This window comes from Pygoscelis adeliae, unplaced genomic scaffold, assembly GCF_000699105.1.
Source record: "Pygoscelis adeliae isolate BGI_AS28 unplaced genomic scaffold, ASM69910v1 Scaffold114, whole genome shotgun sequence".
Lineage (NCBI taxonomy): Eukaryota > Metazoa > Chordata > Aves > Sphenisciformes > Spheniscidae > Pygoscelis > Pygoscelis adeliae.
The window spans coordinates 4,948,404-4,961,740 of record NW_008824587.1 but is presented as its reverse complement, the minus strand read 5'-3'; the positions used below and the strand labels follow the sequence as shown (position 1 = coordinate 4,961,740).

Here is a 13,337-nt window from a genome sequence, read left to right as displayed (position 1 = left end):
AAAGAAATTGAGAAAATTCTACTTGCTTCCCTCTGCAGTCTTCCAGCTTATTGCTTTCATTAAACCCGTCTTCACTGTTACTGTATTCTTGCTGCTTGATTCATGAATGAAGCGCTGAGCAGGTAAACGGGGAATGCCAAGAGAGAGATTTCTTGTTTCCTGTGAAGTGCCAAGAAAGGAGTGACTGAAGTAAGAGAGAGCTCTTTCAGATGGAATAGCAGAGAGCTGCAATATATTGGTGGGGTTGAATGCTGACAGCTGGTCTCATTTGCTTCGTAGTGTTGTTAAATGATGATTTACCGGAGATGATGAAATAAAACAAATTGCCATAAAACATGAGAACACTGCTCTAGGCCTTTATGGCCCTCTGATGCTGTACAAGATAGATGAAATTGTCCAGTTCACTGTGACTTGGTAGAGGTGTCATCAGATGCTATTCATCCTCCCACGAAGGCTGGATGAGAACTTGCATCGCTGTCCAGAAATAGTTTTTTGCCCTTCTCTTTTCTATTTAGATTCTTCTAGTCATGGGATTCATAGCTCCAGCAGGGCCACAGGCACCCGCTCCCAGCCACGCTGAGTTTGGCCTGTTCATAAGTGTCCTGTTTCTAAACTTGTGGTCCATGGCATGCCACAAACTTCACTGAGTTTTAGACGGAGCATTTGAGTTTGACTAACCCAGTTTTCAAGTAGTCACTAACCTGTTCTTTTCCATCTTAATTTGCATACAATGATCTTGTGTTTTCCCCAGACACATCTTGAAGGTAGTGCTTTTCAGAGCAGAGTGACTGCCATTTGGCTTTGCCCTCGCTTGCTTTTTGGTGACTCCTTTGCAGTAAACCTAGCGTGTGAACTTAGAGTTGGGTGACGTTATTGCCCCATGTTGAAGAAGCGAGTTTGACTATGGGACACCGGTTCTTCAGACTGGCTCTGAGAGGGCACAGGCCTGGGACAGCGTTTGTTTGTGGGTTGATGCAGTCACCCGTTTGCTCTGGGGAGAACACAGATTCCCTTCCACATGTTTCTAAATGATTGATTGTTCACATCTGTCTAGTTTTCACAGGCAGATCACAAGGTGATGTGTTCATGTGTGTTTTCATTCATTTTGCATGAAGGCTGTAATTCCTGTGATGTGTTTTGTGACAGGCATACTTTGACAGTGATGTTGCCACTCGTAATGCTGAACAGCTTGCTACCGATGTCCCTGTGCTATCTAACAGCAACAGTCTACCTAGTTGTGGTTCTGTTCTGCCTGCTCCTGGGAGCATGCAGCTGACACAGGTTTGTGAATCATCATGAATATTGCCATTGAACCATTGAATGTTGGTTAGCAACACCACATTTTTTCTGAGAAAGATGATCTTCATAAATACGACATGACTAGTTCAGATTTTCTCCTGTTAAAAATACTCCGTTCTCCACTCTCCATCTAGTCATCATCTGTCTGTGAGAGCAGAGAGAGTACTGGCGTGCACATGCCCCTGCGTCTCCCAAAGCTGCTATTTTCCTTCCCCTCCTCTCCTCTTTCATTAGCAGAAAGTGCCCTTAATAAGACAGAAGGTCTCCGGTCAGATCAATCTGCATTTCTTTTCACTACTTAAAGATTCAGTTGAAGTTTTTCCCAGGAAAGCAAAGTGTTGATTAAACTGATAAATAGTAACAGCAAACATAAAGCCTGTAACACTTAAGTTTCTCCATTCAAAGAAACCCAGGTTCATGCTACTCAGAAATTATGTGTAAGCCAGGACTGAGTTGGTGGTTTGAAGTTCATCTTTGGGAAGCAGTAATTACAGGTCCTGTGGAAGCCGAGCCCAGATGTAATCAAGTCTTAGTGACATATTCATAAATGTGACTCCCATCTTCTTTTACAGGCTTGTAAATTTTTGTGTTTCAATCCACAGATTCATGAAGCTGAGGATCATAAAAATGCTTTGGATGAGAACAGGTGAGTGTCTGTGTTTGTTTATCAAACAGCTTTGCAACAGGATCCCAAAGTGTCCAACAAATTAAGGTTTTATTCCTCCCTAGTGTTGTTCTGATTTGGGCAGTTCTCTGGGAGAAATTTTCATCGCAAGGTCTTTCTTTGTTCCCAGGTCTTTCTCGTCTACAGAAAGTCTCCGCCAGTTGTCTGAACAACTCAATGGCCTGGTTTCTCAGGTACGGCCTCATTTTGATCCATTTATCCTATTAATTCTCTTGATGTTTGATGTGGAGCTTTAAGCAGTCAGCTCAAGAAAACACTCTTCAATCTCAGAGGTGTCTGCAGACATCCTACTAAACAATGAGATACTTAAGCATTGAGAAGCAAAACCTCCTGGTTTAGGAATGTAAAATTTCACCAGTAGGAAGAAAAGCAGAGTGGGATGAATGAACAGTATGTATTCATGGAAAGCTGTATTATTGATTTAGTGGAGAAGAATCTGAAGTCAATCTGCATAATTCACATCACTGTCACAGGGGGAGTCTGCATCTATGCTTAGCCAGAAAAGTATGTTTTCTGTACCTGTCTGTGTCACTACTTTGAAGTGAAAGGTGCTGTAAGAAGTAGTATTATGACAGTCGGTTCTTATTTAATAGTGATTTGGTGCCTTGGGGAATAAAACTGACTTACTTGACTGGTTTACTTCTAGTCTACGTCGTATGTGAATGGGGAGAGTGCTGTTTCTTCCACAAATATTAAGGAAATGGAAGTAAGTTCTCAGTCTATAATTTTTTTTTCTTCTTATTTGCTACTGTTGATCACTTATTGGGACTCTGTGCTTACAGCAGTGTGAATGAGACCTAACTGAATGCACAGTTCACATACATCACACATTGCTGTCTAGTGTTGTCTTGTGCTGTAATCGGGTGGCTGTGGTCAACAGTAGGAGGCAGGTATTGGAGGTGTTTCCAGTTTGGGGACTGGGGATAATCTGGCTTCCATGGAACTGCAGTTCTTTCTGATTCACTTTTATGTCAAAATGAAGCCTGGGCAGAAATGGATAAAATATGTTGATGTCCCAGCTGCTTTTGTTGAAACCATAGATTTTATCTTGTTTGGAAAATCTGATTATATCAAACTGTGATAATGATTTATTTTTCTGTCCTTTTTAATTATTGCTTTTTTCCTCCCCTCCTCCTCTTCTGCTCCTTCCTTTTTCTCCTGTCTGCATGTGCCCATCAGACACGTTACCAGGAGCTGGCAGTAGCCCTGGATTCCAGCAATCTAACTAACAAACAGCTCGTTACAAAGATAGAGGAATTGGTAAGAAACAATCCAACCGACCAATTTGACATTGTCTCTGCTGCTCCTCCATGCTCTCTGGGTGTCTGCAAGGTTATGGCTTCTCTCATAGTGCCACAAGGAAGGCTGCTTACAGAGCACTTTGTAAGGAACAAAATGGGCTGTAGGGAAGACCTGTTAAGAGGATCAAAGTCTAAGGCCACTTGTGAATGTATTGGCTCATCTGAGGAACAAGAAACAGAGTTTTGTTGTTTCCATTTAAGTGCGCTCTGTTGATCTCATCATGCTTTCCCTGGATGATAAGCATCCTGATAAAATAGCTATTTCTGGTCCTGGTCTGAATCCCTGAGATACAGAATTCTGGTGCTGGCAGCAGTGTGAAGACCTGTTTCTGCAGGTGGTGATGCTGTTCTAAATATATCAGCAGAGTGGGAGCAATAGGTCTAAGAGAGAGCCTGGGGCTGGTTTCTGATCATATCCTCGGCTTCTCTTGGCACGATGAATGAACTGCTTTGTCCTGTGGCCTGCATGGATTTCTGCTGCTGCTTTTCAGCCTTCAGCTTTAACACTGCAAGAAATGCAGCTAAGTGGAGTTGTTTCAGTCTGAAAAGAGCCTTTCTTGTGTGAAATACTTTTCCCCATTTTGTTCCTCTCTCGAACTACACTTTTCCCAAAGTTCAGCATTTCCCAGTGTACCCCATGACGCCTCTTGTTGTTTTACTTTTGGTCTGGGGTTATTTTTGTTCCATTTTGTTTCTTCCTGTCTTTTAGCTGGGCTGCAGAGGTACCTGGTATAGTGCACTGCCCACCCAGGATTCTCCTTGTTTGCCTGCTTTTCTGTTTGCCTGGCATTGTGTAGGGCCTTTGCTGCATTTGTGGTCTTGCCTTTGCTTTTCCTGGTTATGTTGTGCACTGGCATTGCTAGAATCAAAACCTCTAACTCATCCCTCTTCCGTCTGTAGTCATGTTTCAAAATGCATTGTAGTAGTAGTAGTAGTAAAGAAACAGCTTGGCCAATGTCCACTCTTTGGGAAGGGGAAAAATCTCCAAATACTTAGAATCACAGAATATCTCAAGTTGGAAGGGACACTTCATCCATAAGATTGACATTGGCTAGGACAGAATTATCCCTTTTCTTTGCATTTGGCCTCAGCTCTTTCTCATACCACCTTTTGCAGAAGCCTGCCAACGTAAGTGCAGCTCTGCATGACTTACAGGCCAGTTGTTAAGTGGGATAAAGGTCTAAGGTCTCAGTTAAAGGAAAAGACTATGTTTTTTGTTTGGGTTTTGGGGGTGTTTTTTGTGTGTGTTTTAAAAGCATTTTTGGTGATTATCCTAATACACCAAGATTACTACGATTAATTTCATAGATGTGGGATGCAAGTTTAACTGAAGTTGGCGGATGCTCAGATACAGACGTACACGGGTTTCAGTAGTGTATTTGAGAACAACTGTGGTAATATACTGAGCAATGAAAAACATATCTGGCATATAAAGTATATTAGTGAAGGGAGCCCCAAATCTATTATTTTTAATAGCCAAGATGAACTTCCTAGTCTTCTATAAAAAGGATAATGGAAATCCTGTTTGCATTAATTTGGCATATATCCTACTTCATTAAAGTGAAAATGCGTTTCAGCAGTATGAGAGTATTTTGTATTAATACTGGCGCATCCATTTTCTTCTGTAGAAACAGCAGAACCAAGAAGCGGTGAATCAGCTGGAGAAGGTAAAGTGTGTCCTATTTTTGGATAGATACAGAAATAGGCATCTGTTTCTCTGAGGACTAGAAAGCATACTGGACTGTGGCGCAGGCCTGCATGATCTTGTTTCATTTGTAGCATAAGGTTGAATATTTTGACTTCATGAGTTAGGCCTGGCAGGTAGCGCTCTTATTTTGACAAAAGCTAATATTTAAATGCTCGAGTATTGGAGGACTGCAGTGGAGGCAGGAGATTACTGTTTGAGTCCTTGCCAGTAGTTTGCATTCCAAACACTGCTAGCAGTGATTGCGCTATGCTGTCATTGCTATTCTAGGATGGATAAATAATGAAGTAGTTCAAATAATGGAAGACTGAAGTATGTCTTTAGAAATACTGGTATCATTTAGATGCTGGAGATACTACCAACGAATCACTGCTTTTTTAGTTTGACATAAACCAACAAGGGTTAACTATTTACATTTTTGTGCTGAATAGGCATCATTTGTTTATACAGGAAAAGAAGGAGTTCGAACAGAAATTTTCTAAAGAGCAAGCAGCACTGAGGGAACAGCTACAGGTAAGGCAGAGCCTCCATTACAGTAATATCATCTGGGTCCTGCTGTTTTCTGGATTACTGACCACTCACAGTCTTCATCCTGGAAGCCATGAGTCCATGCCTTCAGGAAAACTGGGAGTCAGTCAGCCAGACTGTACTCAACTGCAAGAGCTCTTTACCTTCACTGAATTAGCCTTGTGTGGCAACAGTGACGTTGCAGTTACAAGCAAAGAAGTTTTGCGCTGAGCTGATTTTCCTTTCTCAAAGGTTCATATCCAGACTATTGGAATTCTAGTTTCTGAGAAGTCTGAGTTGCAGACAGCCCTTGGACATACTCAGCAAGCTGCACGGCAGAAATCAGGTAATTAACTGCGAGCACTCCAGCTCAAGCTGTCGGTTAAATGGTGGATTTCAAGTCACAGGCATGATAGTTGCTGGCAGCCAGCTCACAACACTCACTGACTCCTTAATGAGCAATACTTGGCACCGTCACTGCTTCTGTCATCATAGCTGCCCCCAAATGGGAGCCTCTTGATCCCATGGCAGTTGAGGTTCTTTGTGCATCACTAAAGCCTTGTCAGCCTGTTTGGGCCTGGTGACTACCCCAGACTGTTCCTTTCTTGACTTTCTTCTGATTCTTTTAAAACTTTGTTCCCTTTTCTCTGCCCTCCCTCCCACACAGTTGTCATGTTAATGTAGGTTTTACCTGAGCCTTTCATTCTGAACTAAATTTGAGCAATTTATTCTATTAAGGGGAAAAAAACCCCAAACAACATATTGTCTATTGTTCTGCAAAGGAAGTTTCATCCTCTCCCTCTAAAAGTGAGGAAGGTAGTTACAGAGAGCTTTACTGCTCACAGTTGCTAGTGATTCACCTGTAGAGCCAGGAGTGGAACCAGGTCTACTGATTTACAAAGCTCTGTGCTGCTTTAAGAGTTTGTTGACAAAGTAGAAAGTGCTGTTCAGCCAGTTCCAAAAAGCTCTTTGTGGTCTGGCCTCCACTGACTCTGCTCTGACTTGTTCAGGAGAAGCTGAAAACCTTGCTGCTCGTTTACATTCATCTCGCCAGAGGGTATCGGAGCTAGAACGTACTTTGTCCTCCATCTCTATGCAGCAAAAACAGTCAGAGAAGGTAAGAGTCACCTCTGTTTATGCTTAACCAGCAGCTCTGCCTTTGGCTATTTGCTTGTCGCTATGCTACTGCAAAGTCTGTAGTCCCTGCTTAGAGAAGAGACAGAAATTAACCTTGTTAATTGTTAATTAACCTTGTAAAGCCCTGTATTCTCCATCATCAAGGCAAACTTCATTCAGGTTTCTGTGACCACTAATCATATGGTCCAGTTGCTGTCATCAGATCTGGCACCTTACTTCATTAGTCTTGCCAGCTCCACACAACAGAAGCCTCACTGAGACCCTGTCCCAGGCGGGTCTCCATCAAACAGACACTTTAGTATTGAGATTAATCCAGAAGTTTGCAGAAATAACCTCATGTTCAGTTAGTAGCATCACATTTGAAAAGACTGAGCAGGCTTAATCCTGGCAAATTCAGGAGGTTCTAAGCAAACCTGTCCTGAGGATTTTGCCAGTTACAACCTTTTCCACTTTAGCTGATCTGCTAAAGATGAAATGAAGTATTTTTTGAACATCTTATTTGTTTGGCTAAAGACTGTAGGTGAATTAATACTTTCCTTTTTCTCCAGCATAATAAAGAGTTAGTGAAGGAGCGAGACAACCTGAAACTGGAACTGTACAAACGGAGGTAAGTCCATTCTGCTTGTTACTGCAGAGGAACACTACTCTTCTCAGTAGAGCCACAAAACATAACAAGGGGCACAGACCACAGGTGGTGACTTGGGAGGTTGGATATTCAATTAAAAAAAAAAAAAAGTCACTAGATGTGATGTTTCTGTGATTCTAGCTGCTATGAAGAACTGGATTGTAAATTTATAACATGGACATCAGCAAATGTACGTATAGTGATGCCACTTAATTTTTTGTTTGTTTCAGCAAAAGTAGTGAGGAAATAAAGCAGCAGAATTCGGAGCTGTCGGAGAAGGTTCACTCCCTGGTTTCCAAGAACTCAGCTATGAAGTTGGATATGGAGGATTTGCATAAGAAACTGGAAATGGCTGAACTGATGATTCAACAGGTAACCATAACACTTCTGGGATGTGAGGGTAGCTCACGCTGATCATTGTAAGACTGCTTCTGACAGTGGGGGCAGGACTTAACTCATTTTTAAAGGACGGCACAAAATACCATCAAGACATCCTCTTCATAAAAGGCTTTCAGTGAGGCCTCTGAGGAACAGAAAGTCTATATTCTAAGGAGTTGGAGCAGTAGATTGAAAGACATTGTGACATTGGTCTGCTAAAAGAACGCTATACAATATGAGAGGGTGACTGAACATACCAAGTGTAAAAATATGGTGACTTGTCCTGCTTGTATCTGTTCAGCATTTTGGTTACTCAGTTGTTGTGCAGTCTCATTGAGAAACCAGTTGAGTAGGGGTGGTGTTTGTACCCACCCTTGGCAGAAGGTGGTGATTTGGACAGTGGCAACTTGAAGGTCAGCTGGGGAAAGTTAAGAGAAGCAGCCAGTTAGAAAGGCATGAAGCCAGCTGTTAGCAGTTCAGAGAGCAAGCTTGGTGTTAAGGTGAGCCTGTGAGGGAAGAAACTGCTCTTTTTTTCTTTTTTTTTTTCTTTCTTCCCCTCAGACAGTGGCTTAAGTTACCCTTGAAATAAAGCCAGCTGCTACTCTTCTGGGAAAAGTACCGTGTCTCAACTGAAACAGCCTTGCTACTTAGTCCACTGACATGCTCCAGACATTGGCTTTAAATTCCTGACATGTTTGACAACCTTTAAGGTCACAAGCTTTTATACCATCTGATCTGGCTGTATAATACAGACTCTGGAAATGCATAAAGTTTCTGAGTCAAATGATGTGATTAAAGTGCATTTTCTTAATTAAAAAAAAGGTAAATATAAAATTGGTAGGGAGGAGCCGCCCAGTTCAACCTGTTTTACAGGGCTAAAATCTAAGCTTTTTGATTTTAATCCCCCCCTTTTTTTTTTATTGAACTTCACTTGTGAGTTGGAGCACTTTAAAGAACTATAGAAGGTTACAACATGGATCATGTGGCAGGTTACTGTCAGGGGAAAGGCTACGCAGAAATGAACATTTTGCCGTAACTTTGATTTTTGTTGGCAGTTCTCAAATCAGGCAGGGAGCCTGGATGCAAACCAGCAGTTGCAGATGGCACTGGAGGAGAAGGCGAGCCTGGAAACCCAGGTTGCTCAGGTAAGAGGTGGTATGAAATATGGTCCAAATCTTGACATCTGTAAAGAAACTTGTGTGGCAGAAGAACGCAGCCTGAGCTTTGCATTCACACTGGTTTCTTCAAGCTTTATCCCTTAAGCAGTCACTGCCAAATTTATTTAGCCAATATGATTTTCTTTGTGTTTTGTTTTGAACAGCTCTCAGAGTCACTTCACCAGCTCCAGGCAGAAAGAGATCGGTATGTAGAGAAACTGAAGGAGGAGCGGAGCATTTGGCAGCAGCGGGTACAGCAGCTCTCTGAGCAGGTAATATCAGGGGCAGTATCACAGCTGCTTTTGACAAACGTGGGCAGGAGTAAATGCACCATGAACATTGTTTTAACTTTCACTTGTGTGGCCTTGCAGGTCCACACAATGGCAGAGGAGAAGGAGAAGCACATGGCCCAAATTCGGGAGCTGGAAGGCAATGTTACAGAGCTGTTGAGCAAATCAGGTAGGGCTTCCAAAGTGGGGCTTCACGCTGCAGAGTACCAGCTGGTTAGCTCTGTCCCCACTGTGCAGGAACTTCTGCACACGAGTTGCAAGTAGGTCTGATGCTCCGAAGCTGTGAAGGCAGCTGAAAGCCTGGTGGTGACCCAAAGAAACCTTTCATCCTAGCAAACAGCAAGTGTATTACTTCAAATAATTGACCAGCAGATGTTTATGTCTTTAGTATCTGCCTGATTGTACTGTCAGCCTCTCTGGCCCAGGAGTTTGGGGCGGCAGGATGCTCTCGTTAGGGCTGTGAGGGAGTTAGCAGCACACGGCAGGATGCTGTGCTTGGTTTTGGGGTCATTTTGCTCCTTTGTTCCTCTCAGTGCCCTGCAGTGAGGATTGGATACTGCAGTTGGTGATACCTTCTGGGTCATAGAGCCCTATAGGTTGGGGTATGCTTTGTGTATGTAACAGTGATGTGTATTACACAGCTATTTAGCCCTTTGACTGAGCTGGCTTTGATTCCATTTCCTCAGCAGTTAAGCCCATGGATATTGAGCCTTCCTCACCAGCAGGGCCCACAGCAGCTGAGCTGAGTCTTCAGGAAGAGATCCAGCGGCTGCAGCAAGAGAAGGAGGAACTGCATGGGCAGTACCAGGCCCAGGTCCGGGACAACGAGCAGCTGAGCCACCTCAACCGGGAGCAGGAGGAGCAGCTGCTGGAGCTCGAGAAGGCTGTGCAGCGCTACAACGAGGAGTCTGTGGACAGACAGCAGATCCTGGAGGACATGCAGAGTGACAAGGCCACCATCAGTAGGGCACTGAGCCAAAATCGGGAGCTGAAGGAGCAGCTGGCTGAGCTGCAGAATGGGTTTGTCAAACTGGTATGTCTCTTTCGTGCATCTTTTTGCACTGCTTCCCTCACTGGTGCAATCCTTTTGTAGCACAGATGTAAAAAACTGGCAGAAGCATGATCCGTCTCTTGTCCTGTGAGGCTATGGATGCTCTGTCTTCTGTGATACATACTGCCATGCCAGGAGGTTCCCTGTAATTCCTTACTCCCTCAGGTGCTCTGGCAGATGAACCAGTATCTTTGTCCAGAGCAGTTTCCTTTTCCCTCTCATCCCCTGGCAGTCAGGCTGTTTCCTTCCCTGAGTATTCCTCCTGCCCTTTTACCCTTGAAGATACCCGTTTTCTGTTCCCCGTATTTGCCCATGAGGAAGAAGTTCTCAGGAGTCTTCTCTCCTGCTGCTGTCATTCTTATCCATCCTGGAGCTGAATCCTTACTCTAGCTTTTTCAATGTAGCAGCTTCCCCTTTGGGGCCCTGGCAAACTGACACATGGTCTAGCCACCGGTTTTTCTTTAGTCCTTTCTGAACTCCTTGTTTTTGAATGTCTGTGGCTCTGTTTGGGACATTCGTACCACCCATCTGCTTTGGAGCTGACAGGCTATGTGATGTGCCAGGCCTCTTCTTGGCACTGTCCCAGCACTGATTCCCCTGGCTCTTTCCTTGCTCTTCTCCCATCTTCTGAACCTTTCTGTAAGTTATTTACTGCCCTGAACAGTCGATTTATGGCCCTTAGTTACACCCCAGAATAACATGAGGGATGGCACCCTGTTGCATGGGGAACGAACATGGTTTATTGAGAGTGTATGTTTATGGTGGTTGGGGCAACTTCCTTATACAGTGGCAATTGTCTTGCAGACAAATGAAAACATGGAGGTTACAAGTGCCCTACAGTCAGAGCAACATGTAAAGAAGGAGCTGGCCAAGAAGCTTGGGCAGCTGCAGGAGAACCTGGGGGAGCTCAAAGAAACGGTAAGCAACAGCCGGTGGGATGGCAGGGCAGGTATGTAGCGGTTTATGCAAACTGCTGGCAACTTCCCAAACTTTGATGGACAGATGGAAATTGGTGCTGTAATGATCAAGCTGGGAGCCTTCCCCCGTCGTCTGCTGTCTGATGTGGGGGACCAGCATGTGGGGGCAGATGGTGGCTGCCTGCCTCGTTGGTGGCTTTGGGGCAATGCTGACAGTTTGGATCACGACACAGGGATCAGCTTTTCTGGCAGAAATGGTTTGATGTGATGGTTCGATCTTGTTATGTTAGCTGGAACTGAAAACACAGGAGGCTCGGGGGCTGCAGGAGCAGCGGGACCAGTACTACAGCCACTTACAACAGTACACCGTGGCGTACCAGCAGCTGTCTGCTGAGAAGGAGGAACTGCACAAACAGTACTTGCTTCAGACACAGCTTATGGATCGGCTACAGCATGAGGAGGTTCAGGGGAAGGTGACAGTGGAAATGCACCTGAAAGAGCTGCAGCAGACCAAGGTAACAGTAAAAAGGGGCAAGTGGAAAGACAGGAGGAAAAGTGCTTAACTACATTAAGTATTAATTGAGCGAAAGGTTGGACCAGATGATCTTTCGCAGCCCCTTCCAACCTGGGCTGTTCTATGATTCTGTGATTACATCCTGTGCAATACAGGTGAACGATACTTGTCTGGAGCAGAAGCACTGGGGCTTTTTTGTGTGTGTGTGTGGTGCTACTGCCTGAAGATGTAGTGACTGTTTGCAGTCTGGCTTGCACAGGTTTCAGTGATCTTCTGCTTCTCTCTTGCAGGTAAGTCTGGAAGCTGGAGCTAAGGAAAACAAAGAACTGCAGGCCCAGATCAGTCAGTTAGCAGCAGACCTGGATGGCAGGATTTTGCACCGACTAGATGGTGAGTAGCTGCAGCTGGTCTCCAGGGAGGAGGTAGAGCTGGGCTCTCCGGGGTATTACCTCTTTGTTCACCTTCCTCCTTTTACAGGAGATGGAGTCGAAAGTGAAGCAATGACCGAAGAAATCCAAACATCTTCATTTGTGATCCCAGAGAAGTTTGAAAGCCATGAAGAAATGGTGAGTCTTAATGGGTAGAAAAGCCTTTGGTTTTAGTTCTAAACAAACATCTAGGTGGCGGGTTAAATTGCAAAGAGGTTCCACTGGGTGCATGGAGCAGGTTGTTTATCAGCTGTGATCCCTACCAGCTGAGGCACAGCGATGAGGGGAGTGTAACAGTTCCTTGTGCATAGCAGCAAAAACCCAAGACTTCTGCAGCATCCTTGCAAGATAGGCTGGAAGTCTGGCAGTGGCTTTAATTATGAAGACAACTCGGTTGGCAGAGTCACTCTCTCATTACGATGATGATGATGTTCTCTTTAGTTTAAAAGGCAATTTGGAAATGGTGTCGAATATCTACTAGATTTTTCTGTAAGTACAGTCATAATTGGAAAATACTGCTATCAAACAGGTATCCTGAGAGCTAGTATTTAACCTGCATATTTGTACTACTTGGGAATGAGAAAAGATGCAGTAGTTGCTGCCTGGTTTAGTTCCAGGGCAGTCGCTTAGTACTTTGGTTTTGTACCCGTAAATAAAATGGGGTAAACTGTTACTCTGTTTGTCCTGAAATGCACGATTGATTGTGCTTCACACAGGAGAAGCACTAATGTGCATATTCTGCAATTCTTAGGTCGCTTTCTTGACATCTGCCATGTGCCAAGTGGAGAAGGAGCGAGAAGATAGGAGGCAGCAGCTGGCTGCTCAGAAACAGCAGTGCAGAAGCCTCCTGCAGCAAATAGCAGCTCTTAGGCAGGAGCAGCAACATAACGTCATGCTGGGCGGAGGTAAACCTTTGGTGCAGTTTGGGGCCAGTGTGAATATGGAGGCATGCCTCGGCCAGCTGCGCTGGCTGCTGTGAAACAGATCTACAGGTTTTGTTAGTGCATCACAAAATTGTGAATCCTCCTTGTGAGTCCAAGGAGGAACTGTGAATTACGCCTGTCCCTTCCAGATTCCACTATGGATACTGTTCCAGTGGAGGTTCACGAAGCTTTGAAAACTGCCATGGAGAAACTACAGGTAAGCAAAGGATCGCCTCTTCTTTCAGCCCCGCTACCCTGCTCAGCTAGACTTTCCTCCAGTGTCAGACTCTTATAGCACACGCAGACAAACTGTAGGGGATTAAGTAGCAGATGTTCCATAATAATAAGCTACTTCCTAAAAAGCTTGTCTCAGCACAGGAAAGCTTGCAGCAGTAACTCCCCCCCCCCCCCCCCCCCGCG

General features: G+C 44.4%; 1 protein-coding gene across 1 annotated transcript in view; it reads left to right on the top strand.

Annotated features, from left to right (window-relative positions):
* The window catches only part of GOLGA2 (golgin A2), a 20,027-nt gene that overhangs the window by 4,255 nt on the left and 2,435 nt on the right, over nt 1-13,337 (top strand). The window contains exons 4-24 of the mRNA XM_009322202.1: nt 1,147-1,281; nt 1,902-1,945; nt 2,094-2,157; nt 2,631-2,690; nt 3,164-3,244; nt 4,914-4,952; nt 5,441-5,503; nt 5,750-5,843; nt 6,508-6,614; nt 7,183-7,241; nt 7,490-7,631; nt 8,693-8,782; nt 8,959-9,066; nt 9,166-9,253; nt 9,771-10,117; nt 10,940-11,053; nt 11,343-11,567; nt 11,857-11,956; nt 12,044-12,132; nt 12,746-12,899; nt 13,067-13,134. Of these exons, the coding sequence (XP_009320477.1) occupies nt 1,147-1,281; nt 1,902-1,945; nt 2,094-2,157; nt 2,631-2,690; nt 3,164-3,244; nt 4,914-4,952; nt 5,441-5,503; nt 5,750-5,843; nt 6,508-6,614; nt 7,183-7,241; nt 7,490-7,631; nt 8,693-8,782; nt 8,959-9,066; nt 9,166-9,253; nt 9,771-10,117; nt 10,940-11,053; nt 11,343-11,567; nt 11,857-11,956; nt 12,044-12,132; nt 12,746-12,899; nt 13,067-13,134 (2,271 nt within the window). The remainder of the gene's footprint in view (nt 1-1,146; nt 1,282-1,901; nt 1,946-2,093; nt 2,158-2,630; nt 2,691-3,163; nt 3,245-4,913; nt 4,953-5,440; nt 5,504-5,749; nt 5,844-6,507; nt 6,615-7,182; nt 7,242-7,489; nt 7,632-8,692; nt 8,783-8,958; nt 9,067-9,165; nt 9,254-9,770; nt 10,118-10,939; nt 11,054-11,342; nt 11,568-11,856; nt 11,957-12,043; nt 12,133-12,745; nt 12,900-13,066; nt 13,135-13,337) is intronic.